We start from the raw sequence: 27,778 nt of genomic DNA, 5'->3' as shown, positions 1-27,778 counted from the left end.
AATGGGATACCCAGGAGCATCAGAGACCATAGGCCTGGGTGAAGAGATAGGTCTTCAGCAGGTTTTTGAACTGGACAACAGAATTAGCATTTTGGATGTCCATGAGGAGGGAGTTCCAGAGGGTGGGGGCAGCCACACTAAAAGCCCTGTCCCCAAAGGTCCACAACCTGGCTTGTCGGATGGTAAGCAAGCCTGTGTCAGAGGAGCAGAGATTCCGGGAGGGGGTGTAGGTGTGGAGAAGGTCGGATAGGTATTGAGGGGCGGTGTGTGTAGGGATTTATGTCAGCAGGTGACACAAGATTTTACAGGAAGCCAGTGGAGGTGAATGAGGGTGGGGGTAATGTGCTGCCAGGGTTTGGGGTTTGATGAATTCGTCAATATGAATGTGGGGACTATCACTACATGAGTTGGTTGCCTCCGCCGTCGGTGTGTGAATGTGAGTGAATGGGTAAAAATGTAAGGAACAAATTGTAAAGCGCTTTGGATAAAAGTGCTATATGAATGCACCATTTACCAGTTACCTTTTAAAATCAGACAAGCATATTGAATGGGAATTAGAAGGTTGAAGCTTGTCGCTGGCTGATCAGTCCAACACTGACGAGTGAATCTGCTGTTGTGTTCAGTGTGTTCGACTGACATTGACTCTCTTTTTGCTTCTCAGCTCTTCCACAAGTACATGAACTTCGCCACTGTCATCGTCTTGCAGAATCATGTTGCGTACATGTTCAACGTGGAGACGAGGAGGGGCCAGGTACCGTCCAGTACTTTTACTCAAGTACTGTACTTAAGTACAATTTAGAGCTACTTGTACTTTACGTGAGTCTTTTAATTTTAGGGAACTTTGTACTTTTAGTCCACTACATTTCAAAGGAAATATTGTACCTTTTACTCCACTACATTTATCTGAACCCAAAGTTACTTTGAAGAAAAGGATTTTTAGAGAGACATCGAGAGGTTTTGTGTCAGAATTTTATCATCAATTACTAACGTCCTCGTATGAAATCCTCCCCCTAGACTCAGTCTGGAGGAGGGATATACCAGACCTGGAAATAAATTTTGATTGGCAAGATGCCTGGGCAAACGTTTGACTTGCGTCACGTAACCCGGACCATCAACAAATAAATCTTAACTATATTCATAGGACATACTTGACTCCTATAAGATTGAACAGAATGGGACTTAAACAAGACTCCAGATGTACCTTGTGTACAAATGGGGATGAGGGTACATTTATGCACATGTACTGGGATTGCCCACCAGTTAAGATATTCTGGAAAGAAGTGTCCCAGCAATTATCAAAGTTTTTAATTCTGAATATACCTGTACACCCCTCTGTATTGCTGTTGAATGATGTTTTTGAGTTTGCAGTCCCTATACAGCTAAAGAGATTAGTTTTATCAGGTATCACAGCGGCTAAAAAGCTGATAGCATCACGATGGTTTCAACCGGAAAAAATTTGTAGGAAGGTTTGGATTCTTACATATCTCGATGTGATTTATCTAGACATATCTACAGCAAGGATTTTAGGAGTCAGTGAATCCAAAATTGCAATGTGGTTAGAAGTGGTGGAGAGAATAAAAGCTAGCATATGAATTGTAGTGCCTGGAAAGGAGCGAATGATAATGGATGTATTATCCAAATGGGGGTCCGGGGGGGGGGGGGGGGGGGGGAGCGAGCGAGCGAGAGCATATGTATGTAGGGTATTAGATGGCAAGTATTAGGTATATTTCTTGTATAACACATTTATTCAAATGGTGATTTAATTGGAGGTGTACTGTTAATTAATGCTTGTATATCAAATTTTATGTTGTTATGTTTATGTTTATGTGTATGTTTAAAAAATAATAAAAAAATAAAATATAAAAAAAAAGAAAAGGATTTTGCATAGAAAACATGGCAAAGATGTATGAAGATTATGTGCTTTCACATTTGAAGCCTGTCGACTTCAAGAGGACGTAATCAGAGCAGCATAACTGGACCGCATACCACTTTAACATAACCTTTAATCGGAGCAGCATGACTGTACCCCATACCACTTTAACATAACCTTTAATCAGAGCAGCATAACTGGACCACATACCACTTTAACAAAACGTTTAGAGGTCAATGAATCAAGGTTTGAACACTCCCAGCCATTGGAATACACAAATGTTATGTAGAATGCATACTTTTACTTTAGATACTTAAGTACATTCAATAGAAAATACTTCTCTACTTTTACTTAAGTAGAATTCGAATGGAGAGCTTTTACTTTTACCAGAGTACCGGTACTCATTTATTTGGGTATTTCTACTTTTTCTTAAGTAAAGGATATGTGTACTTCTTCCACCACTGCCGCTTCCCGGTAAACCTGAACTCCTGTTTGTTTGTTTTGGCCAGGTGCTCCTGTGGGCCGCCAGCAAAGTGTTTGAGGAGATGACAGACATTGAGAGACAGTTCCACAAAGCCCTCTACACGGTCAGGACCTACCTCCAGTGTGAGCGCTACTCCGTGGGCCTACTGGACATGACCAAGGAGAAGGTTGGTGTGCAGCACAGAGGAGAATAGAGGCGATAGCAACTTGACAACAGCAACAACAACAACAAACAACAACAACACATAGCTTGCGTAAGCTTAGCATTGTATTGTATTTTATCTTAGTACTTTTTATCATGTCTATTTTATTATCTATTCTATTTTATTCTATTATTATTTGTATTTTTTGCACGGGCATGGCCACCTTCATTTCACTACATGTATGTATGTGACGAATAAATCTCTTAAATCTTGAATCTTACACAAGGGTGTTGCCCTTAACTAAAAATATTTCTGCTGTCAACACTGGTTGTCCCTCAGGTTTTTGCAAAGGCATTTGTATTTGACACACATTTCGGTGTAAAACTCCTAAAAGACCTGCCCAAATATAAACAAATGTGGCCCACCCACCAAAAATAGGAAAAATACGAATGGAGACACATTTTCATTCCCCAGTTGACTGACGAGGACTAACACTAGACAACATTCTGTCATTCTCTAGTTTATTGACTGAGTTCTTGGTACAATGACTAACTCTAGACACCATGCTGTCATTCTCTAGTTGATTGACTGAGTTCTTGAAACAAGGACTAACTCTAGACACCATGCTGTCATTCTCTAGTTGACTGACTGAGCTATAAATACAAGGACTAACACTAGACACCATGCTGTCATTCTCTAGTTGACTGACTGAGCTCTAAATACAAGGACTAACACTAGCCAACATGTTGTCATTCTCTAGTTGATTGACTGAGCTCTTGAAACAAGGACTAACACTAGACAACATGCTGTCATTCTCTTACTTGACTGACTGAGTTCTTGGTACAAGGACTAACACAACATGCTGTCATTCTCTAGTTGGCTGACTGAGTTATTGATACAAGGATTAACACTAAACAACATGCTGTCATTCTCTAGTTGACTGACTGAGCTCTTGGTACAAGGACTAACACTAGACAACATGCTGTCATTCTCTAGTTGACTGACTGAGCTCTAAATACAAGGACTAACACTAGACAACATGCTATCATTCTCTAGTTGATTGGTTGAGTTCTTGGTACAAGGACTAACACTAGACAACATGCTGTCATTCTCTAGTTGACTGACTGAGTGTAACACAACATGCTGTCATTCTCTAGTTGGCTGACTGAGCTCTAAATACAAGGACTAACACTAGACAACATGCTGTCATTCTCTAGTTGACTGACTGAGTTATTGGTACAAGGACTAACACTAGACAACATGCTGTCATTCTCTAGTTGGCTGACTGAGTTATTGATACAAGGACTAACACTAGACAACATGCTGTCATTCTCTAGTTGACTGAGCTCTAGATACAAGGACTAACACTAGACAACATGCTGTCATTCTCTAGTTGACTGACTGAGCTCTTGAAACAAGGACTAACACTAGACAACATGCTGTCATTCTCTAGTTGACTGACTGAGCTCTTGATACAAGGACTAACACTAGACAACATGCTGTCATTCTCTAGTTGGCTGACTGGTTTTTGATACAAGGACTAACACTAGACAACATGCTGTCATTCTCTAGTTGACTGACTGAGTTCTTGATACAAGGACTAACACTAGACAACATGCTGTCATTCTCTAGTTGACTGAGCTCTAGATACAAGGACTAACACTAGACAACATGCTGTCATTCTCTAGTTGACTGACTGAGCTCTTGATACAAGGACTAACACTAGACAACATGCTGTCATTCTCTAGTTGACTGACTGAGTTCTTGATACAAGGACTAACACTAGACAACATGCTGTCATTCTCTAGTTGACTGACTGAGCTCTAAATACAAGGACTAACACTAGACAACATGCTGTCATTCTCTAGTTGACTGACTGAGCTCTAAATACAAGGACTAACACTAGACAACAACAGGTACATATTCATGTTTAATTGTAATCGCTGTATTTTGTGGCTGTAAAATTAAAGAATGTTAATGTTGGCTGTCTGTACTCACTAGAGTAAAACAAATTGGGGCTTTAATGTATTTTACATTAATTTCAGTATAAAGTCTTAATGTATTTTCATACATTTCAGTATAAAGTGTTCTGTACGACAAGACATCAGGAAGGGCACAACTCTATCAGCTGAGTAACAATGTTCATCAAAGTGTTGAGTGCTACAGTGTAGGTTAGTTTATTAGTATAAAGTCTTAATGTATTTGACATACATTTCAGTATAAAGTCTTAATTTCAGTATAAAGTCTTAATGTATTTTACATTAATTTCAGTATAACATTTCCCCTTGTTCTGCTGTAGGAGTTCTATGACGAGTGGCCGGTGAAGCTGGGAGACGTGGAGCCATACAAAGGACCAAAGACAACTGACGGCAGAGTATGACCTTCCTGCTGACAGTTTACTGCCCCCAAAATATTGCTTTACTAACTAATATCATGGTACAATATTATGGTACTGGATGGTGTTTTCACTTTTACCATGGTACAATATTATGGTACTGGATGGTGTTTTCACTTTTACCATGGTACAATATTATGGTACTGGATGGTGTTTTCACTTTTACCATGGTACAATATTATGGTACTGGATGGTGTTTTCAGTTTTACCATGGTACAATATTATGGTACCAGCAATTGTTTAAATAATGCACCATGGTACAGCCATGGTAAAAGTCATGGATCACCATTGTAGGTTACTGAAATAATCCCATGGTAATACTGTACCAGAGTGTAATCCCATCTAAACCGTGGTACTAATGGTACACTGCCATCGTGTTTTGGTCACGACTGACATGGTAGGTAGAACGAATGAACAAATGGATGAATGAAAACAGTAGTTAATCATGTTCTTTTTATTTATTCATTGATCTTTTTATTTGACACAGGAAGTTATCTTCTACAAGATCATTGACTACCTCCTGGAGGGCAAAGAAGAGATCAAAGTCATAAAGTGAGTATTAATACAAACGATATTACTATACAAAATATATTACTGTCTCTAATATAGTAATAATGTTTAATTACTTAAATACGTAGTTAATGCTATATTAATTTCATTCAAATGTTAAGCTCTATGAATGAAAGCCACTGGCTAATAGTGAGGTAGAAGTACGTTTCTTACCCCCCCGCTCTCTCTGTCTCTCTCCTCTGTCTCTCTCTCCCCCTCTCTCTGTCTCTCTTTCTCTCCCCCTCTCTCCGTCTCTCTTTCTCTCCCCCTCTCTCCGTCTCTCTCCCCCCTCTCTCTGTCTCTCTCCTCCCACTCTCTGTCTCTCTTTCTCTCCCCCTCTCTCCATCTCTCTTTCTCTCCCCCTCTCTCCGTATCTCTCCCCCCTCTCTCTGTCTCTCTCCTCCCACTCTCTGTCCCTCTTTCTCTCCCCCTATCTCTGTCTCTCTTTCTCTCCCCCTCTCTCCGTCTCTCTCCCCCCTCTCTCTGTCTCTCTCCTCCCACTCTCTGTCTCTCTTTCTCTCCCTCTCTCTCCATCTCTCTCTCCCCGTCTCTCTCCCCCTCTCCCCCCTCTCCCCTCCCACTCTGTCTCTCTTTCTCCTCCGCTCTCTCTGTCTCTCTCTCTCCTCCCACTATCTGTCTCTCTTTCTCTCCCCCTCTCTCTGTCTCTCTCCTCTGTATCTCTCCTCCCACTCTCCCTGTCTCTCTCCTCCCCTCTGTCTCTCTCCTCCCCTCTCTCTGTCTCTCTGTCTCTCCCCCTCTCTCTGTCTCTCTCCTCCCCTCTCTCTGTCTCTCTCCTCCCCTCTCCCGGTCTCTCTTCCCCTCTCTATGTCTCTCTCCTCCCCTTCTGCCTCTCTCTCCCCCTCTCTTTGTCTCTCTCTCTCCCCCTCTCTCTGTCTCTTTCTCTCCCTTTTTGTCTCTCTCCCCCCCTCTCCCTGTCTCTCTCCTCCCCTCTCCCTGTCTCTCTCCTCCCCTGTCTCTGTCTCTCTCCTCCCCTCTCCCTGTCTCTCTCCCCCTCTCTCTGTCTCTCCTCCCCTCTTTCTGTCTCTCTCTGTCTCTCTCCTCCCCTTTCCCCGTCTCTCCTCCCCTCTCTCTGTCTCTCTCCCCCTATCTCTGTCTCTCTCCTCCCCTCTCTCTGTCTCTCTCTCCCCTTCTCCCTGTCTCTCTCCTCCCCCTCTGTCTCTCTCTCCCCCCTCTCCTCCCTCTTTGTCTCTCCTCCCCCTCTCCCTGTCTCTCTCATCCCATCTCCTCCCCTCTCTCTGTCTCTCTCTCCCCTTCTCCCTGTCTCTCTCCCCCCCTCTTTGTCTCTCTCCTCCCCTCTCTCTGCCTCTCTCTCCCCCTCTTTGCCTCTCTCCTCCCCCTCTCCCTGTCTCTCTCCTCTCCTCTCTCTGTCTATCTCCTCCCCTCTCTCTTGTCTCTCTCCCCCCTCCTTGTCTCTCTCCTCCCCTTCTGCCTCTCTCCCCCCCCCCCCTCTCTCTCTCTCTCTCTCTCTCTCTCTCTCTCTCGCTCTCTCTCCAGGGCCCCTCCACTTGATCATTGGGCCATGGTCAGTGGTCTGCCCACCTACGTGGCTGAGAATGTCTTTGTAAGTCTACATCCTACAGAAGTTGTTTTATCCTGGAGATAGTATGTTGAAAATGGAGGACCCTGATGTAAACAAGACTAAAGTCTTTTTCTGGTCTTCAATTGTCAATCAATCAATCAGATGCAGCGCAAAGGGAAACAGTGTCTCACTGTTGATAACTAGTTGATAACTAGCAGAACCTGTGAGGACGGGACCACAAGTGTCATCAGGACCGGAGCACAGGGATCATCCTACACATCTGCATTAAGGTGCTCCCATAGTCGAGCGGACTGTACACGGACTGGACTCTGCGGAGGTCCACTGGACTCATTGAGCTTTCATAGTCGAGCGGATCGCCGCGGACCAATTTCCTACATGTCTCGTGCCAGTTTACACCTCGCGCCAGTTTGTGTGACACCAAGTGGGCGCCGCGGACGTCCGCGCGTCAGAAAATAGGAGCTTCGCACTTGGACTCTGCGTTGGGTCTGCTTTGAGTACCCTTTGGGTCAGCTTTGAGCTCGCGGGAGTCTGCTCCGTGTACGGTCCGCTCGACTATGGGAGCACCTTAAGTGTCAGTGATGTATTATCACTGGTGATTCAAGTGGGCCAATCACAGCCTTTGTGGTGCTGTGTCACCCTACGTACCATTGCATTCTGGGAGAGGTGCATGTAGGCTCCTCCTTTCCATGTGCAACACTTTGACTTTGGAGTATATTTAGAGATCCTTTCAATGAGAACCTTGTTTTTAGATAATATGGTTAAGCATTGTAAGCTTTGCTGGGGGTTTCTCTACAGCCTGGCTGGGTGCAGCATCACTGGGGCGTAGAGGCACAGGATAGGAATTAGAATAACAATGCAAATGATACTGATTACTAAGAAGTTGAAGTTTGTCTATTTTAGATTAGATTTGTATCATTATCATTTCTCATCTTTCCCTCCCCATCTGTAGATTTGTAACATGATGAACGTGGCCGACGATGAATACTTCACTTTCCAGGTAAGAAAACATATTTATATATATATATACACACTATGTATATATATATATGTATATATATATATACTAGTGCTGTCAATAGATTAATTTTTTTTTACTAATTAATCTCACAATTTTCTGTAATTAATCTAGATAAAAAATAGCATTTTTCTACTTAAGACCGAAGCTTGTAACAGATATTTACTTGAGTAAAATCATGGAATTAATGTAAAATCAACACAAAGAAAGTATATTTAGATTCAAAGACTATTTTAATAGCTTTCTTTGAATACAGTTTCTCTCCTGTGAAATACAAATGTTCAACAAAACCATCAACATTGACTCAGCTAGACCTCTTTCTTATATCCGCGGTGCTAAGATTGAAAATGTTCACTCCATAGATTAATTTAGATAAATTTATTTTAATGCTTTAAATAATTTAAATTAATTTCAAGTTAAAGCATTAATTTTGACAGCCCTAATATATGCACTATATATATACTGTATATATAAACATCAAACAAAAAGATGATTTTTCTGTTGTAACAATGCTTCTTGGCAATACATTTTATACCATTGGAAAGCCTGTTGATTTCCCTTTTTTAAATGGTGCCCCATTTGTAAGGAACATGCATTTGTGGGATGAGCAGCACAGCTGAGTATGTGGGTTGCGCCCATGAAAAATGTGTCAAATCTTATTCAAACAGCTTATTCTGCACTTGCTATTGACTCTTGTTTGTGTTGTTTGGTGGATTGGATGATTGAAGTCTATCGGTAACAGGGAAGAAACAAGACATATTGGCAATTTTACAATTAATACATTTAACAAACAGTCAGAAGCCTCAGTAGCATGTGGAAGAACCATACACAGCCACAGCAGCCTCCTACGCTGAGCTATGGTCACTTTTCTGCACCTACCCCCTACCAGTGGCAATCCCATATCTCCAGAACTCCATCCTCTAAGATGACAACGCTCGCCCCCACAGAGTGGGGTTTATCAGAGACTACCTCCAGAATTTGGGAGTAGAGAGAAGGGAATTGCCTGCCAACAGTCCTGACCTCAACCCAATTGAACACTTGTGGGATCAGCTTGAGCGTGCTGTTCGTGCTAGGGTGACCAACACAACCACGTTGGCTGACTTGAGACAAATCCTGGTTGAGGAGTGGAATGCCATCCCACAGCAGTGTGTGACCAGGCTGGTGACCAGCATGAGGAGGTGCCAGGCTGTTCAAGTTCAAGTTCTTGTTGTGGCTGTGTATGGTTCTTCCACAAGCTACTGAGGCTCCTGACTTTCTTTGTTAAATGAATAAATTGTAAAATTGCCAATATGTCTTGTTTCTTCCTTGTTACTGATAGACTTCAATCATCCAATCCACCAACAACACCAAACAAGAGTCAATAGCAACTGCAGAATAAGCTGTTTGGCATTGGCAGAGAACATTTGGCAAATTTTTCATGGTCGCAACCCACATACTCAGCTGTGCTGCTCATCCCACAAATGCATGTTCCTTACAAGTGGGGCACCATTTAAAAGGTACATAAACAGGCTTTCCAATGGTATAAAATGTATTGCCAAGAAGCATTGTTACAACAGAGAAATAATCTACCAAACACACATTTCCGAAACGTTTGTTTCGGTGTTTATATATACATATTAGTGCTGTCAAACGATTAAAATATTTAACTCGATTTAATCGCATGATTGTCCATAGTTAACTCGCGATTAATCGCAAATTAATCAGTTTTTTTTTTTTTTTACCTTAAACAGATCTTTTTCAAGTTCCAAGTTTTAATACTCTTATCAACATGCGAGTCAACAAATGCTTGCTTTGTGCAGCCATTTAACACAAAAGGATGACCCTCATGCATTGCAAATTTGCATCAAATTCAAAACAGAGTGATGCACAAAATAACTTAAAAGAAAATAATAATTTAAAACAATGAATAAAGTGTGCATGAAATAATAGGGGAAAGAAAACGTTAGGAACTTGTTACATTCACACACACAAGGGCTGATTAATCACACACCCCCCTCTCTCCCTCACACACACACTCTCCCAGCTCTTTTTCTCTTTTGCCCCTTCCTCATCTCTCTCACCCCCCTCTCTCTCTATATCTCACACACACACACACACACACACACACACACACACACACACACACACACACACACACACACACACACACACACACACACACACACACACACACACACACACACACACACTTCAGAAACAAACATAGTATCAATGAGAGCATTTTTTTTTAGATAATCTTGAGTTAAAAAAATTAGTGGCATTAATAGAATCGGGAGTTAACGCGATATTAACGCGATATATTTGACAGCCTTAATACATATATACAGTATACCTGTATATATATAAAACATTGTATATATTCAGGGTTGGCAGACTGAGACACGTTTTCAGCAGCACCCAGATATTCATACTAATATAGTTACACACATACACACCTGAGAGCTGCCTAGTACGACCACACACACACACACACATACACACACACACACACACACACACACACACACACACACACACACACACACACACACACACACACACACACACACACATGTTTTCCTTTACCCGTGACTGTTCCATCATGACACCACTTCTGGCCCATCTTAACCCTTTCACTACCACCCTACAGAAAGAGGCTGTGGACGACAAAGGGTTCATCATCAAGAACGTCCTGGCGCTGCCCATCGTCAACAAGAAGGAGGAGATTGTGGGCGTCGCCACCTTCTTCAACAGGAAGGACGGCAAGCCGTTTGACGAGTACGACGAGCAGATCGCCGAGGTGAGCCGGGGGAATTATTGTGAGAATGGTGTGTTCCAGGCGTCGGAAAGATACAAAAGATAATTACCCAAAATGTACAATTTAACTTCCCATGTTGTACTGAATAGAATTATTGAAATGAAAAACTAAAAGTAATGCATCTTTATCTTTGTCTACTATCTGTCTCTCTGTCCATCTGTCTATGTGTCTGTCTCTCTGTCCGTCTATCTGTCTATCTGTCTGTCTGTCTGTCTGTCAGTGTGTCTGTGTGTCTGTCTGTTTGTTTGTTTACAGTATCTGTCTGTCTGTCTGTCTGTCTGTCTGTCTGTCTGTTTGTTTGTTTACAGTATCTGTGTGTCTGTCTGTCTATGTGTGTGTCTGTCTGTCTATGTGTCTGTCTGTCTACTCTCTGTCTGTCTATCTGTCTGGTCTGTTCACAGTATCTGTGTGTTTGCCTATGTGTCTGTCTGTCTGTTTGTCCGTTTACAGTATCTGTGTGTCTGTCTATCTGTCTACCACATCTGTTTGTTTATTTGGTTAGTCAGTGTAACATGTACATGTAGTCATTTACGTAACTAACACTCTTATCCAAAGTGACTCACCGTCCGTCCGTCTGTCTCTCCATCCGTCCTGCGCTCTGAACCCAGGCACTGACCCAGTTCCTTGGCTGGTCCACGTTGGTGTGCGACACCTATGACAAGATGAACAAATTGGAGTGGAGGAAGGACATCGCTCAGGAGATGCTCATGTACCAGACCAAGTGTACGAACGCCGAGATGCAGACTATCCTGGTCAGTCGATTTCAACTACTATTCTTCTTTTTCTCATCGCTGTTGAATAATAATAATAATAATAATAATAATAATATAATAATAAACTTTATTTGTATTGCACATATAGTGCAGACATATAAAACATATAAAACGAGCATAAAAAAGATAGCATATTAGGATCTAACATCCCAATAGGCCTTTCTGTTTACGGTTTGATTCAGTTTTAAAATAATAATAATAATAATAATGGCTTGAATTTATATAGCGCCTTTCATGTACCCAAGGCGCTTTACAATAAAAAGGGGGAGGGGAGAGGATAACGGTGACCTAAACTAAGAAACAAAATACAAAAACAGAACAAAACTAAATAGAACAAACAGAATGAATAGGATGCTCAGGAGCACCAGAGACCATAGGCCTGGGTGAAGAGATGGGTCTTCAGCAGGTTTTTAAAGTGGATAAGAGAATTAGCATTTTGGATGTCCATGGGGAGGGAGTTCCAGAGGGTGGGGGCAGCCACACTAAAAGCCCTGTCCCCAAAGGTCTGCAACCTGGCTTGTGGGATGGTAAGTAAGCCTGTGTCAGAGGAGCGGAGATTCCGGGAGGGGGTGTAGGTGTGGAGAAGGTCGGATAGGTATTGAGGGACGGTGGTGTGTGGGATTTATAATGTGAGCAGGAGGATCTTGAAGGTTTGATTTGATTTTATCTTTATTTATCTCGAATAACCATAAACACACACATTTGTAATAACAAAAAATAACAAACTAAATAAAAAAAGTAATAATAATCAAATATAATAAAAATAAAATAAAATATATCTTCCTAGACATCAAAGCTATAATCAACAAGACAACATAGCTCAAGACAAATGGTTTTGTTCGAGAAAGGACAGAAATAATGAAAAAACATTAGGATCTAACATCCCAATAGGCCTCTCTGTTTACAGTTTGATTCAGTTTTAAAATAGGCAGCAATAGGGCGGCCGGGTGGCGCAGTGGGCAAGGCGCTCGCCACCAACGCAGGAGATACTGGTATTGAGCCCAGCTCTCTGCATTGCTTCCGGCTTGGCCGGCCGTCGTACTAACACAATTGGCAGTGTTAGAGGGTGGGAAAGCCGGTGGGTGGGTCCTGGTCGTTGTAAACAGCGACTCCTACAGTTTTGGTCGGGGCGCCTGCTCAGCGAGGAAAGGATCTAAGGGGGGTAGTGTGATCCTTCCACACGTTACACCCTCTCAGTGAGAGTCCGCGCTGCCAGGTGAAAAGAAGCGGTTGATTGGCTACACATGTGTCGGTCGAAGGAAGCATGTGATAGCCTCCACTCTCCCAGACCGACTGTAGGGGGTAGGTGCGCAGCGACCAGGAAGGGGATTGGGAATTGGCATAACGACTAACATTGGGATGGGATAAAAACGGAGGGAAAAGGAGGGGGAAATTTTTTTAATAAAAATAGGCTATTATATATTGTGATACAAAAGTGTCCAGAAAAAGAGTGTATATACATTTGGCGTAGAAACTGTACATTGGAGGAGGTTGGGTGGGTGGGGTGGGGTTGGGTGGGTTGGGTGAGGGCTGTACATTGGAGGTGGGGGGGGGGGGGGGGGGGGGTTGGGTAGGGGACACACACACATTTTACACTGTACATTGGAATACTGACAAAGCCTTACTTGGTCATTTACTGTACAACTAGGTTAGGACATTTGTAGGGGCCAGTTTCGAATTGCAGTCTCACATAGGTGTTTTTTGAGTGTTTTTGAAAGTGGGTAGTGATTCACATTCCTTTACAGCTTTAGGTAGGGCGTTCCACATTGATGTGGCATAATTGCGAAACGTGTTTAGTCCCTTGTTTGAGCCGAATCTGGGTTTTACATGATTTGTGGAGCTCCCTCTGGTGTTGTGATCGTGGTATTCACTGACCTTTGGGAAGTATTTTGACATGTACATGGGTACCTTGGTCGCGTAGTGTATCTTGTAGACCAGGCCCATTGCAAGTTGCTGTACTCTGTCGTCTACTCTAAGCCATCCTAGGTTGTCAAAGTGGGCAGGGGTGAGGTGGGTTCTAGGAGTTAGGTCAAGCAGTAGTCTGACTAGCTTGTTTTGAGATGTTTGTGATTTGTTTTTTAGTGCCTTTGAGGTGCTTTGGTACCATGAGGTGCAAGCATAGTCGTAGTACCCTTGAATGAGTGCTCCTGCTAGAGTCTTCAGGGTATTCTTGTTTACCAGAGAGGAGATCCGGTACAAGAATCGCGTTCGTTGGTTGACTTTTTTTATTACATTGGATGCCATTTTGTCACAGGAAAGATTAGCCTCTAGGATGGAACCCAGGTAGGTAATTTCATCTTTCCTTGTGATAATATTGTCACCCACTGCAACCGAGAAGCCGTCGGTCTTGCTGAGTTTGTTATTTGAACCGAAGAGAATGGACTCTGTTTTGCCCATGTGTAATGATAGTTTGTTGTCTGCGAGCCATATGCAGATTTTGCCTAGTTCCGAGCTGAGGGCTTTTTCAACCTGTAACTTGTTCTTGTCAGAGACCAGCAGGGCTGAGTCGTCCGCAAACAGGAACAAGTTGCAGTCACAAGCTGACGACATGTCATTTGCATAAATTAGGAATAGTAGCGGTCCTAGTATGCTTCCTTGTGGAACACCACAGCTCACTGTGAGGGGGGGGGGATAGGGTACCGTTTACTTCCACCATCTGTTCCCTCCCCTCCAGGTAGGATTGTATCCAGCTCACTGATAAACTATCAAAACCAATTGCTTTTAGCTTGTCAATCAGAATGGTGTGATTGACAGTGTCGAAGGCCTTTTGTAGGTCCAGCATGACCATGCCGCAGTATTTGCCCGCGTCCACCTCTTGTTTGATGTGGTCGTTCAAGTAGAGAAGGCATGTGTCCGTGGAGTGGGATGTTCTGAAGCCAGATTGGAATTTGTAGATTAGATTTTTTTCTGCGAGGTACTTTTCGATCTGTTCGTATACTATTTTTTCCATGACTTTCGAGATGGATGTAAGGATAGAAACAGGGCGGTAGTTACCCGGGTCTAATTTGCTGCCCTTTTTGTGCAGGGGTGTTACTCTCGCAATTTTGAAGTCCTTGGGGACGTGTCCCTGTTTTATGGAGAGGTTTATTATGTGTGTGATGACTGGGGTGATGGCTGCTGCTGAGTCTCTGAGGAATTTGGAGGGGATGTTGTCATGGCCAGTGGCCTTGTTTGGTTGGAGGGCGCTCAGTTTTTTGAGTACCTCATCTGTAGTTACCATTTCCAGTTTGAAGTCCTCTTTGTGGACGCCTAGGTTCTTGTAGTATGCTACTATGTGTTCTACCCCATACTGCCCTGAGTGGGAGGGTAGTTTGTTTACCAGTGTTGTGGCTGTTTGTGAAGAAAGTGTTTAAGTAATTGGCTACATCCAGCTTGTCTGTGATGAGCGTGTTGTCCGTCTTTATGTTTATGTTTGAGAACCTGGTTTTAAGTTTTTTACTGCAGCCTAGTTGATTGTTGAGTAATTTCCAAAGTTCACATGGTTTATTTTTGTTTTCCTCGGTTTTGTCATTGATGAAATTTTTTTTAGCAGTTTTGATCATGGAGTTTACGTCATTTCTTAGTCTGTTTCTTTCTAGTTTGAGTTCAGTCACGTGGTCTTGGAGTTCACTGCTCGTGCTTTTGGTAAGCTTTGACTGGCTTTTACGAAACTCAGAGAATTTTTTGTCTCTGGCTTTCATAGCGGTCAGTATTTCAGTGTGCATCCATGGCTCAGCGCGATTTTTTACCCTGGTGGTTCTTAGGGGGGTCCATGGGGGGTTCCAGGGGGGTCCCCAGCCAAATGGGGAATTGTAATATCGCTAATAATTTATAGAAGTTAACACAGTAAAATAATATATAGAAATTATTCTTATAGAAGTATTCTATGCTAATAAAATTCCCATAACGTTCCCTCTCCTCTGTTATCTCCACCCCTGAAGACAGTAATGGAATTATCAACTAAAGCATACTGTATCTAACAATGAATATCTTCTCAAATGTGGCTCCCTATAGGGTGGACTCTTGGCCAATTACATTATCAATTACACATCGTATCAATCTCCTTGTTTGAGAACCACTGGTCAAGCCCTGTTTCTCACTCATTCCTGACGTTGTCTCAGCACAACTCCATGCTGTGCTCCATGCTGGATACTAGGGCAGACCTCGACTAGTCGAATAGTCGACTAATCGATCGAAAGGAGCCGTACTCGACTGCCAACCTCTTAGTCGAATGCAAAAAAAAAATATTATAATAATAAAAAGTATAATATATATATTTTTTTATCATTCTTTCCAAAAGCAAAGAGGCATAGAAGCGTGGCTGATGCTAATGGCACGCATACCAGTGAGGCTAACTGCCTAAGAAAACAGGCACAGAGGCACTGAAAGAGGATTTCACTCGTCTAATGAACACACTAGACAAATATCAAGATGTATCCATCAGTGGACCAATTGCATGCTTTCACAGAGGACAAGAAGCCTTCAGTCGACTCCTTCAGACATTAAGCACCCCCCACAACCCAAATGGAATGATAAAAAAATAATAATAATAATAATAATTTGGCCAATCAAAGTCAACTATACAAATCATTAGTCGGGGTCGGGGACAGGCCTACTGGATACCCAGTTAGCCACAAAACGAATGTAAAAGTTAATGTGGACTATTCCTTTAAGAGGACCTGTGATTGATGACTTTTCTTCTCTTTTTGTCACCAGAACACTCAGGAGGCGTTTGGCGCAGAGCCAGAAGACTGTGACCAGAAGGATATGTATAAAATCCTGGTATGTTTATTTCATCTGTTTAAATACCAGTGTCACTTGTTGCTTCCCATCGCTCCATGCTAGATACTATACTGTATGATACTATACTGTATGCCATACTGTATGCCAGTATGTGATCTGTTAGTATGCAAATAAAGTATGCAACAGATTTGTATGCATACCAAAAGCAGCAACATGTGAAGTGTGCTACACGATCCTTTCCATCCTGTCATACTTTGTGCCGGGTCATTTCCAGTGGAGGACATTTTTTGAAAATATAATAACTGTGAACACCGCCATTCACTCTCGCCAGAATATTTTTTTGGGATCTGCATGTACCACGGTCACTCTTGTGATCTCTTGTGTTTTGGGATCTGCATGTGTACCATGGTCACTCTTGTGATCTCTTGTGTTTTGGGATCTGGATGTACCACGGTCACTCTTGTGATCTCTTGTGTTTTGTGCAGAAAAAAATATGCCCCAAAGCTAATGACGTCAACGGTGAGGATTTGGCGAATTTCGGCTTCAGCGACTTCCCCGTTACGGAGCACGGCCTCATCCTGGCCGGCATCCGGATGTTCTTCGAGCTCAACGTCATCGAGAAGTTCAAAGTCCCCGCAGAGGTCTGTCAGTTAGTCAGTCTGCCAAGCATTCAGTCAGTCAGTCAGTCAGTCAGTCAGTCAGCCAGCCAGTTCACCCTCACTTCACTCAGATTTGCTTGTGGGTCCAGAGATTTGAACTGACGACCTTTTGGTCACACTAGCCTACTAATTAGGCAACAACCAGCCAGCAAATCAGTCAGTCAGACATTCATAAATTAATTCCATGAGCCACTCAGACATTTATTCATTCAGCCAGCCAGCCAGACCAGACCAGATCAGACCAGATCACATCAGATCAGATACCTCTGTCTGTATCTCTATGCTATCCTTCATAATATGCTGGAAATCATAGAAATACTTTCCTCATAATAATCACTTATTTCTTCATTGTTGTTTTACATTTTCTTGAATGAGAAAGAACTACATGTTTCCTTCTCTATTTTCTCTTTCTGCCTCTCCCTCATTTGTTCTCTTTCTCCTCTCCCCCTCTCTGTCTCTTTCACACCCCCTCTCAGACTCTGACTAAGTGGATGTACACAGTGAGGAAAGGTTACCGTAACATCACGTACCATAACTGGAGGCATGGCTTCAACGTAGGACACACCATGTTCTGCCTGCTGCAGGTAGAGGCCTACGGACAGTCTTGTCTGCTAATGTTTATGTCTTGTTGTCTATAACTGCGTCTTGTCTGCTAATATGCTTATGTATTGTTGTACATAACGGTGTCTTGTCTGCTAATGCTTATGTCTTGTTGTGCATAACTGTGTCTTGTCTGCTAATGCTTATGTCTTGTTGTGCATAACTGTGTCTTGTCTGCTAATGCTTATGTCTTGTTGAGCCTCTCCTGAGCAACGTCAGAAGGATCCGCCCCTTCCTGACAAAAGAAGCCACCCAACTCCTTGTCCAATCAACAGTCATCTCCCGCCTCAACTACTGCAACGCACTGCTCGCTGGCCTCCCGGCCACTGCCACCAAGCCTCTTCAACTCATTCAGAATGCAGCGGCCCGCCTGATCTCAAACCTACCGAAGTCTGCCCATGTCACCCCACTTCTTAGGGACCTGCACTGGCTTCAAGGCCCTCGACCTAGCATACCGTGCGGCAAAGGGAACCGCTCCCGCCTACCTCCGGTCAATGGTCTCTAACTACACACCCTCAAGACCCCTACGCTCTGCATCTTCTGGCCGCCTCAGACCTACTCCTATCCAAGCTCCGGGAGGGTCATCAAAGAGAAGTCGCCTATTCTCAGTCCTTGCCCCACAATGGTGGAATGAACTACCCACCCCAGTTAGGACAGCCGAAACCCGTCCAATCTTTCGCCGTCGACTAAAGACGCACTTCTTCAACCATTATCTGAAATTTAAGAAAATTTAAGAAAAAATCTAACCCTAACTAACCTTACTGTCATGCACTTGTCCTAATAAACTAACCTACACTCAGTGTTGGGAAAGTTCACTTTCTACATGAACTAGTTCAGTTCACAGTTCACACATTTTTAAATGAACTAGTTCAGTTCATAGTTCATAATAAAAAATTTTGAACTAAAGTTCATGGTTTCAAAAATTAACTAATTTATAGTTTATAGTTCTTTTTTCAATACGTTGCTGCAAGCTATTATTTGTCAAATGTATTGCCACAACCCATAATAGAACCACAGAATACTGGCATTTCCATAACGCTTTGCTGCTGCCCATTCAGTCCACACTAGTAGCAGCTGCAGCTTTCATCTCTACAGTATATTTTCAAAAACATGAGGAAAAACGTGCTGCTTGAATGGTCTTTATTAAGTATAATAATCTAAATATACTTAAAGTACCAAAAGTGAAAGTAGTCATTGTGCAAACATATAAACATGTGCCGACAATCCTGACATAACTCTGTACTAACACAACACGAGGTAGGAACCAGGCTGAGGTATGAAACTAAGGTTGTACCTCAAAGTTCAATATTCAAAGTGCAAAACATTTACTGACTTTAACTAAAACTCTTTTAAATGTTCATACACCGACGTCGTAGAGTCTGACTCTGAGCGAGTGCAGAGCCAAGTGCGAGTGCTGCTGCTCTACTACAAGACTCCCCGAAGCTCCACCCAGAGCGGTTGCCAGAATGGGTGGTTTTCCGCATTATTTTAAAGCCTGTTTACGGTGTGTTTTAACTGGGTTTTCAGCTGAAAGGCATATGAAATCTGGCACACTTTTGAACGCCGTTATAATATAGTGTATAATATAGTGCTGAGAATGAACGCACTTTTGAACGCCGTTATACAGCGCTGAGAATGAACACATTCTCAATTACGTTCATCTAGCGGAAAAAACACCCGTTCAGTTCATGTTCGCCCAAAATACGAACGCGTTCACGAACGATCGTTCATTGAACGCATTCAGGTACATCACTGCCTACACTGTAGTACTCAACACTTTGATGAACATTGTTACTCAGCTAATAGAGTTGTACCCTTCCTGATGACTTGTCGTACAGAACTTATAAGTCGCTTTGGATAAAAGCGTCAGCTAAATGGCTAAATGTAAATGTAATGTTGTTGTCTATAACTGTGTCTTGTCTGCTAATCTGTATGTCTTGTGCATAACTGTGTCTTGTCTGCTGATGCTTATGTCTTGTTGTGCATAACTTGTCTTGTCTGCTAATGCTTATGTCTTGTTGTGCATAACTGTGTCTTGTCTGCTAATGCTTATGTCTTGTTGTCTATAACTGTGTCTTGTCTGCTAATGCGTATGTCTTGTTGTCTATAACTGTCTTGTCTACTAATGCGTATGTCTTGTTGACTATAACTGTGTCTTGTCTGCTAATGCGTATGTCTTGTTGTCTATAACTGTGTCTTGTCTGCTAATGCTTATGTCTTGTTGTGCATAACTGTGTCTTGTCTGCTAATGCTTATGTCTTGTTGTCTATAACTGTGTCTTGTCTGCTAATGCGTATGTCTTGTTGTCTATAACTGTCTTGTCTACTAATGCGTATGTCTTGTTGACTATAACTGTCTTGTCTGCTAATGCGTATGTCTTGTTGTCTATAACTGTGTCTTGTCTGCTAATGCGTATGTCTTGTTGTCTATAAATGTGTCTTGTCTGCTAATGCTTATGTCTTGTTGTCTAACTGTGTCTTGTCTGCTAATGCTTGTCTTGTTGTGCATAACTGTGTCTTGTCTGCTAATGCGTATGTCTTGTTGTGCATAACTGTGTCTTGTCTGCTAATGCTTATGTCTTGTTGTGCATAACTGTCTTGTCTGCTAATGCTTATGTCTTCTTGTGCATAACTGTCTTGTCTGCTAATACTTATGTCTTGTTGTCTATAACTGTCTTGTCTGCTAATGCTTATGTCTTGTTGTGCATAACTGTGTCTTGTCTGCTAATGCTTATGTCTTGTTGTGCATAACTGTGTCTTGTCTGCTAATGCGTATGTCTTGTGCATAACTGTGTCTTGTCTGCTAATGCGTATGTCTTGTTGTGCATAACTGTGTCTTGTCTGCTAATGCTTATGTCTTGTTGTGCATAACTGTGTCTTGTCTGCTAATGCTTATGTCTTGTTGTCTATAACTGTGTCTTGTCTGCTAATGCGTATGTCTTGTTGTCTATAACTGTCTTGTCTACTAATGCGTATGTCTTGTTGACTATAACTGTGTCTTGTCTGCTAATGCGTATGTCTTGTTGTCTATAAATGTGTCTTGTCTGCTAATGCTTATGTCTTGTTGTCTAACTGTGTCTTGTCTGCTAATGCTTGTCTTGTTGTGCATAACTGTGTCTTGTCTGCTAATGTGTATGTCTTGTTGTGCATAACTGTGTCTTGTCTGCTAATGCTTATGTCTTGTTGTGCATAACTGTCTTGTCTGCTAATGCTTATGTCTTCTTGTGCATAACTGTCTTGTCTGCTAATACTTATGTCTTGTTGTCTATAACTGTCTTGTCTGCTAATGCTTATGTCTTGTTGTGCATAACTGTGTCTTGTCTGCTAATGCTTATGTCTTGTTGTGCATAACTGTGTCTTGTCTGCTAATGCGTATGTCTTGTGCATAACTGTGTCTTGTCTGCTAATGCGTATGTCTTGTTGTGCATAACTGTGTCTTGTCTGCTAATGCTTATGTCTTGTTGTGCATAACTGTGTCTTGTCTGCTAATGCTTATGTCTTGTTGTCTATAACTGTGTCTTGTCTGCTAATGCGTATGTCTTGTTGTCTATAACTGTCTTGTCTACTAATGCGTATGTCTTGTTGACTATAACTGTGTCTTGTCTGCTAATGCGTATGTCTTGTTGTCTATAACTGTGTCTTGTCTGCTAATGCGTATGTCTTGTTGTCTATAAATGTGTCTTGTCTGCTAATGCTTATGTCTTGTTGTCTAACTGTGTCTTGTCTGCTAATGCTTGTCTTGTTGTGCATAACTGTGTCTTGTCTGCTAATGCGTATGTCTTGTTGTGCATAACTGTGTCTTGTCTGCTAATGCTTATGTCTTGTTGTGCATAACTGTCTTGTCTGCTAATGCTTATGTCTTCTTGTGCATAACTGTCTTGTCTGCTAATACTTATGTCTTGTTGTCTATAACTGTCTTGTCTGCTAATGCTTATGTCTTGTTGTGCATAACTGTGTCTTGTCTGCTAATGCTTATGTCTTGTTGTGCATAACTGTGTCTTGTCTGCTAATGCGTATGTCTTGTGCATAACTGTCTTGTCTGCTAATGCTTATGTCTTGTTGTGCATAACTGTGTCTTGTCTGCTAATGCTTATGTCTTGTGCATAACTGTCTTGTCTGCTAATGCTTATGTCTTGTTGTGCATAACTGTGTCTTGTCTGCTAATGCTTATGTCTTGTGCATAACTGTCTTGTCTGCTAATGCGTATGTCTTGTGCATAACAGTGTCTTGTCTGCTAATGCGTATGTCTTGTGCATAACTGTATCTTGTCTGCTAATGCTTGTGTCTTGTTGTGCATAACTGTGTGTCTCTCTCTCTCGCTCTCTATATATATCCCTCTTTCCCTCTATTTCTTTCTCTATTTCTATCTCTGTCTCTCTCTCGCTCTCTCTCTATATATATATATCCCTCTTTCCCTCTATTTCTTTCTCTATTTCTCTCTCTCTCTCTACTCCCTCTCTCCCTACCCCCCTCTCTCTCTACCCCCATCTCTCTCCCTCTCTCTCTCTACCCCCCCCCCTCGTTCTCTCTCCCTCATTCTCTATTTCTCTCTCTCTATCTCTGTATCTCTCTCTCTCTCTCTACCCCCATCTCTCTCTCTCTCTCTCTCTACCCTCTCTCTCTCTCTACCCCCCCCTCTCTCTCTCCCTCTCTCTCCTTCATACAGACTGGTAAACTGAGGAAGTATTTTACTGACCTGGATGCCTTTGCGATGGTGGCTGCTGCTTTCTGCCATGATATCGACCACAGAGGGACCAACAATCTCTACCAGACGAAGCAAGTCAAACTCCTACATTGTGTGTGTGTGTGTGTGTTAGGGATGCACCGATCCGATATTGATATCGGATATCAGCCCTGATATGACTAAAATAGCTAGATCGGGTATCGACGACAATACAAATATTTTTTTTTAATTATTATTATAATTTCTTTTGTTATTTAATTTGAATAATAAATAACAATTCAGTACATTTATATATGTGTTAATTTGTTACATTTTGTTTCACTAAGTTAGGAAAGTAATGTTTTAAGTCAAGCCTGATGTTGCCTTGCACAAAAGAATGATCCCAGTTAGGGATGTCCCGATCACATTTTTTTGCTCCCGATCCGATCCCGATCATGTGATTTTGAGTATCTACCGATACCGATTTTCCCGATCCGATCAAAAAAGTATCCCAATTTCTCACATTACATTCACCCTGAATGTTGACGTGTGAAAAGTTAACTTCATTCAAGGGAGGAATTGCAATCCTTGACATAAATCATTTGATGTATAATTAAATCAAAGGAAATGCATTTGGGTCTGAGAGTGTGGCTGGTCTGCTGTTCTGCAGCTGGATACTATTGGTTTGTTTTGGCAAAATTCTTCTGCTCTGTGTGACAATAAATAAATTAATGATGATATGCAATTTAAAACCAAAACTAAGGCCTCAGTATGAGTTTAAGACATGAACATGGTCATGTTTGTTGAATAATAAAAAAAAAAAAAAAAAAAAAAAAATAATAAAAATCCTGATTTTTATTTTTATTTTTTGCCGATCCCAATCTTCGGAAAATCACGTGATCGGCCCCGATCACGTGATCGGATCGGGACATCCCTAATCCCAGTCTCTTGCACACAGTGAGGCATACAGTTTATTAATTGAACAATGCGTATCGGATCGGTACTCGGTATCGGCCGATAACCAAAGCCCAGGTATCGGTATCGGGACGCGTGAATATTTTAGGCAACCAACTTGTGTTCAGCGTTTCTCTGATTGGCCACTACGCCCATGTGACCGCGGCAGCGCGAGAGAGCTGCAGTGCGGAAATAGACTGCATTCTATTGCCGTTCTCTGTGACAAACTCTAACCTTAACCAACTCCGAAACAGCGCCTAAACTTAACCCTTCTAACCAACTCCGAAAGAATATTGCCATGCTCTAAGACAAACTCTAACCTTAACCAACTCCGAAACAGCGCCTAAACTTAACCCTTCTAACCTTAACCAACTCCGAAACAATGCCTAACCTTAACCCTAACCTTAACCAACTCCTAAACAATGCCTAAACTTAACATGCCTAAACTTAACCGGCGAAAGAATGCACGTTAAAAAAAAAAAAAAAAAAAAATTGAAGGGAATCGAACTTGTCACCAACGCACCGCAGGATCCATAGCAAGGCGGCGAACCAGTTGAGCTAGTCGTCGATGTTAAAAGAGGGGGAATTACCGCTGCATAATGCTGCCACGGCAGAGCTCCGCGGCGCTCCGCTCTGCCGCTGTCGCCGGGGCGTGGCGGGGCGTGGCTAGACGCAAGTTGGTTGCCTTTAAAATTCACGCTATCGGGACATCCCTACTTTGCACACATTACACCCACACAGTGACTGTTGTAAATGGATGACCTGTAGACCTGTTCGCCGTCCACGTCAGACTCAGTGTGCGAGCAATCAAGTGGGCAAAATAAACGTAATCCTGGTCAGAACAACGGGGCAGACTACAATATATTTGCATTTGTTAGCCATGCTAGCGATCTAAACAATCAATCCATGCCAAAGCTAGATATGTAAAAGATGAAAGCCTCACACTCACAGCCATGCTGATTTGGCTAAATGACATCCAGCCGTTTTTGTTTGAAACTACTTTTAGTCAGGGGGGTGTCATGGTTTCTCCATACAGCGAACAGGTCTATATAATGCTATTTCTTTTGTTTTCTTTCTGTTGTCCTGCTCCTATAAAGGAGCCAAGACCAATTTTCATTGTGACAAACAAACTGAATCTGAATCTTAATCAGAATGCGCAGGTAGCGCCGTGGGTCTGCACCGTGACTGTTAACATTACTTCATAGGACAGATGATGACAGACCATGTCCAGCCAAGACTAACATGGCAACATGAACCTCCTAATGCTTTTTTTACCAGGGGGGTAGCACGCTGGTCCCAACTGGCTAACATTAGGCTACATAGAGCTATCACTGCTAACTAGCGTTAATAAGATAATATAAGATATTCCTTTATTGATCCCCTTGGGGAAATTCGGGCACCATAGCAGTGTAACGGAGGTCCGTGAGTATATCCACAGTCACAGAAACAGGGGTGTTGACAAGTGACTGTGGCAGTAAGCGGGCTGTGAGTTAAACTCACTTCCTCATAACAGGGTTAATAGACGGATAGGTACGGTACATAGCAGTGGATTCACTTCTTAGTGCAGCGGTCTATGTCGTCGCCAGCGGAGCGGGAGCTCCCCTGTTCGACTCCCCCTCGGGACATCAGATTTTAATACACTACGCAGAGGAGTCCGAACCGATCTGTCACAGCAGCAATGGGGAGGGGAGGTACAGGTATGGGCAGGGTAATAGAAGAAAAATAAATATATGCTAAATATGAGGAAAATAAACGGTGTAAACAATATTATTTACTCTGAAGAGAAGAATAAACAATGAATGAATGAATCTTTATTTCGAACATGATACAAAATAATAATAATAAAAAAGGCAAACAAAGAAAAATATACATATCACTGTTCGAAAAGGAGTAGGAAGAAGCCTAAGCGTATCATGCCCTACCCCTATCCGCCACCTCCAAGTGTGAACATTAATTAATACTTAAATTATATAATGGAGAATATCCACATTACCAATAATTCTTCATCAAAACATTGAAAACAACATAAAATAATAATATCAGTATCCATAATGTAGTACAAAAGAAAAAGAAAACAACAGCTTAGAATCCAGAAGATTGACAATAGTCACCTCCCCTTTCCTCTTTTTGCTAATTTGCAAATATCATTCCTTTATAAAGATTTTTACATAGAGCAATATTTCAGCTTTCCTTCATTTTATCTTCTAGCCCATTCCACACAGTTACTCCATAGGATGATATTCACCTGCTCCTGAGATTGGTGCGAACATAACGCTTATCAAAGTTGCAGTTACCTCTCAAATGATATCCCTTATCCCTCTCTATGAATAATCTTTGAATGTTACCTGGGAGTCTTTGCTCGATACATCTGTGCCAGTTTAAATGTAAATAAGTCCATTAGGTTTAAGGCGTTTGACTTTAACACTTTGAGTGCCAGCAGGGGGCGCACGATTTAGCGCTTGAGTGCCAACGCTCTATTCAATGAGAGAGCGAGCACATTTGCGAACGCATAAACTATATCTTAAATTATGGCTATGTGTCTAATACGCCCGTCGCTTATCAATGACTTGCTTCCAGTCAACATTGTCGAAATGGATTGTTTTTTAATCGGTACATTTCCGTTTTATACCATTATGAAAATATTTTTTTGAAATTTCCAGAAAGAAAAAGTTATTCTGAAGGAATCGCCCTTTACTGGAATACACAAAAAAGCTAGATTATCGATAGTATATGTGTACTTATGCACGCTAGGTAAGCGGGCTGAAAAATCGATTATCTTATTTCCTGATCAGCACACACAGACACACACATACACACATACGGGACACGTTGATATATCTGTGAAAAAAGCTCTGATTATCCCAAGACTGGTAAAATAGATTCCTTACCTCAGATGTTCTCCAAAAAGATGATTCCAATTCCTGATCGCCATTCCAAATATCGATCGTGTTTATTGATCCAACGCTGGGTACTGGAAACACATTATTCCACGCTGTTCTGAGGGTCGGCGAAGACTGCAATTGGCTCGGATTACATGCCTGACAAGTAAAATTTGGATTCCGGACTTTCTTTTCCCCATGCGTTTTCATTCAGTCCAATCCAAAGGGTGCATTACCATCCGGGAGACGATAGGGGGCAGTATTTTCCCTGTTCAAGCTCAGAGAGAGTTCCAGTGGTAACGTGAGGCTAGATTGATGAAAAATTTATGGAAATCGCTAATAAATTAAAAAAAATCGATTAATAGCGAGATTCCTCATCGTTGGCACTGAACGGTTGGCATGAAATAACGAGAATTCTCGTCGTTGGCACTCAAAATGTTAAGAACAAGTTATTTGTGTGACCCCGAAATCCGACCTTGTGTACAATTCTCATAACTTTTTTCTATAGTGTAATTAATGGTTTTAAATGTATGCATTCCCCCATATCTCCACACAGTAACTCAAATATGGTAAGACAAGACAACAGGGGTGCTCCAGTAGCACACCATGTTACCGCGCTGCGTCGCGGGACTCCGTGCTGCGTCACGGATCTGGTTGACTCCGAGTTCAATTCCCGGACTCGCCGTCATTTGCCGAATGTCTCCCCCTGCTCTCTCTCCCGTTTCACCCTACAACTGTCGGTCATGCTTGACCAGAAAAGCGATAAACGCTAAAAAATAAAGTTTAAAAAAAAAAAGACAAGACAACAATACAATGTAAACAATGGAGTAGATGGGGTCTGTATGCCCTATCGAACTGTGTAATGCTACACAACACAGCTGAGGATGAGCAAAGGAGTAGTGTTAAAGTAAGTAGTATGAAGTTTTTCAATAGCATTATGAGGCTAACGGTACCGTTACTGTTAGCTTTTAGTCTTATTGTTAGCTGTTAGCGTTATTGTTAGCCTTACTGTTAGCTCTTAGCCTTACTGTTAACTGTTACTATTACTGGCTCTATTACTAACGGTACCATTAACCTTTGCTGAGCATCAGTTTGTAAGATCCTGATCAAACTGGCCAGTATCACGTCTTCGTCTGTTTGGCTCTCCATCCAATTCCTCTGCGTTGTGTCATTTTAATGGTCCTGACGTCTCTGACACTGGCTGATAAGATCCTTATCTCCCCCATTAGTGCAATCCATAAACCATACTAATTCTCCACCTCCGTAAGAATTCGACACTTCGACACCGTGGAATACCTTATGAGGAAAAGCGTTGTTTTATTGCTATAAACAGAACCTCATAATCAGATGTTATCAAATTGTATCGTCCTTGAAGATTCTAATGATCTTTCGGTGTGTTCGTCTATCGTCCTTTTGTTATTCAGTCCAATAGTGTTCAGGCCTGGTCTTTAGCCTAACCCTCCTCGCGTTAGCCGAAGCTAGTGATGATGTGGCATTCTTCCCCCCCCCCCCCCCCCCCCCCTCTCAACGAGAGGAGAGAGTGTCCTCTGTGTGATCTCAGTCCTACTCGCTCCCCCACTCCGCCACTAGATGGTAGTACAGGCCTATATCTAAATATTCCCCTATGGGTAATGAAAACTCCACAGCACTACCCCCTCTCCGCCACTAGGTGGCGACCTACTCCTCCTCTATGGTGGTTTAATTGACGTGTCACTT

The 27,778-nt window shown here is 42.2% G+C and overlaps 1 protein-coding gene across 1 annotated transcript in view; it reads left to right on the top strand.

Annotated features, from left to right (window-relative positions):
• pde6c (phosphodiesterase 6C, cGMP-specific, cone, alpha prime) overlaps positions 1 to 27,778 on the top strand; it is a gene marked incomplete at its 5' end in the record, with an annotated part of 86,179 nt that overhangs the window by 10,653 nt on the left and 47,748 nt on the right. Inside the window, 12 exons of the mRNA XM_084330303.1 lie at positions 662 to 751; positions 2,380 to 2,520; positions 4,796 to 4,870; positions 5,379 to 5,443; positions 6,956 to 7,022; positions 7,951 to 7,998; positions 10,646 to 10,795; positions 11,422 to 11,565; positions 16,282 to 16,347; positions 16,794 to 16,949; positions 17,444 to 17,551; positions 22,233 to 22,342. Of these exons, the coding sequence (XP_084186429.1) occupies positions 662 to 751; positions 2,380 to 2,520; positions 4,796 to 4,870; positions 5,379 to 5,443; positions 6,956 to 7,022; positions 7,951 to 7,998; positions 10,646 to 10,795; positions 11,422 to 11,565; positions 16,282 to 16,347; positions 16,794 to 16,949; positions 17,444 to 17,551; positions 22,233 to 22,342 (1,220 nt within the window). The remainder of the gene's footprint in view (positions 1 to 661; positions 752 to 2,379; positions 2,521 to 4,795; positions 4,871 to 5,378; positions 5,444 to 6,955; positions 7,023 to 7,950; positions 7,999 to 10,645; positions 10,796 to 11,421; positions 11,566 to 16,281; positions 16,348 to 16,793; positions 16,950 to 17,443; positions 17,552 to 22,232; positions 22,343 to 27,778) is intronic.

Source organism: Notolepis coatsorum (assembly GCF_963971535.1).
Source record: "Notolepis coatsorum genome assembly, chromosome: 15".
Lineage (NCBI taxonomy): Eukaryota > Metazoa > Chordata > Actinopteri > Aulopiformes > Paralepididae > Notolepis > Notolepis coatsorum.
This window is presented reverse-complemented; position numbering and strand designations above follow the sequence as displayed.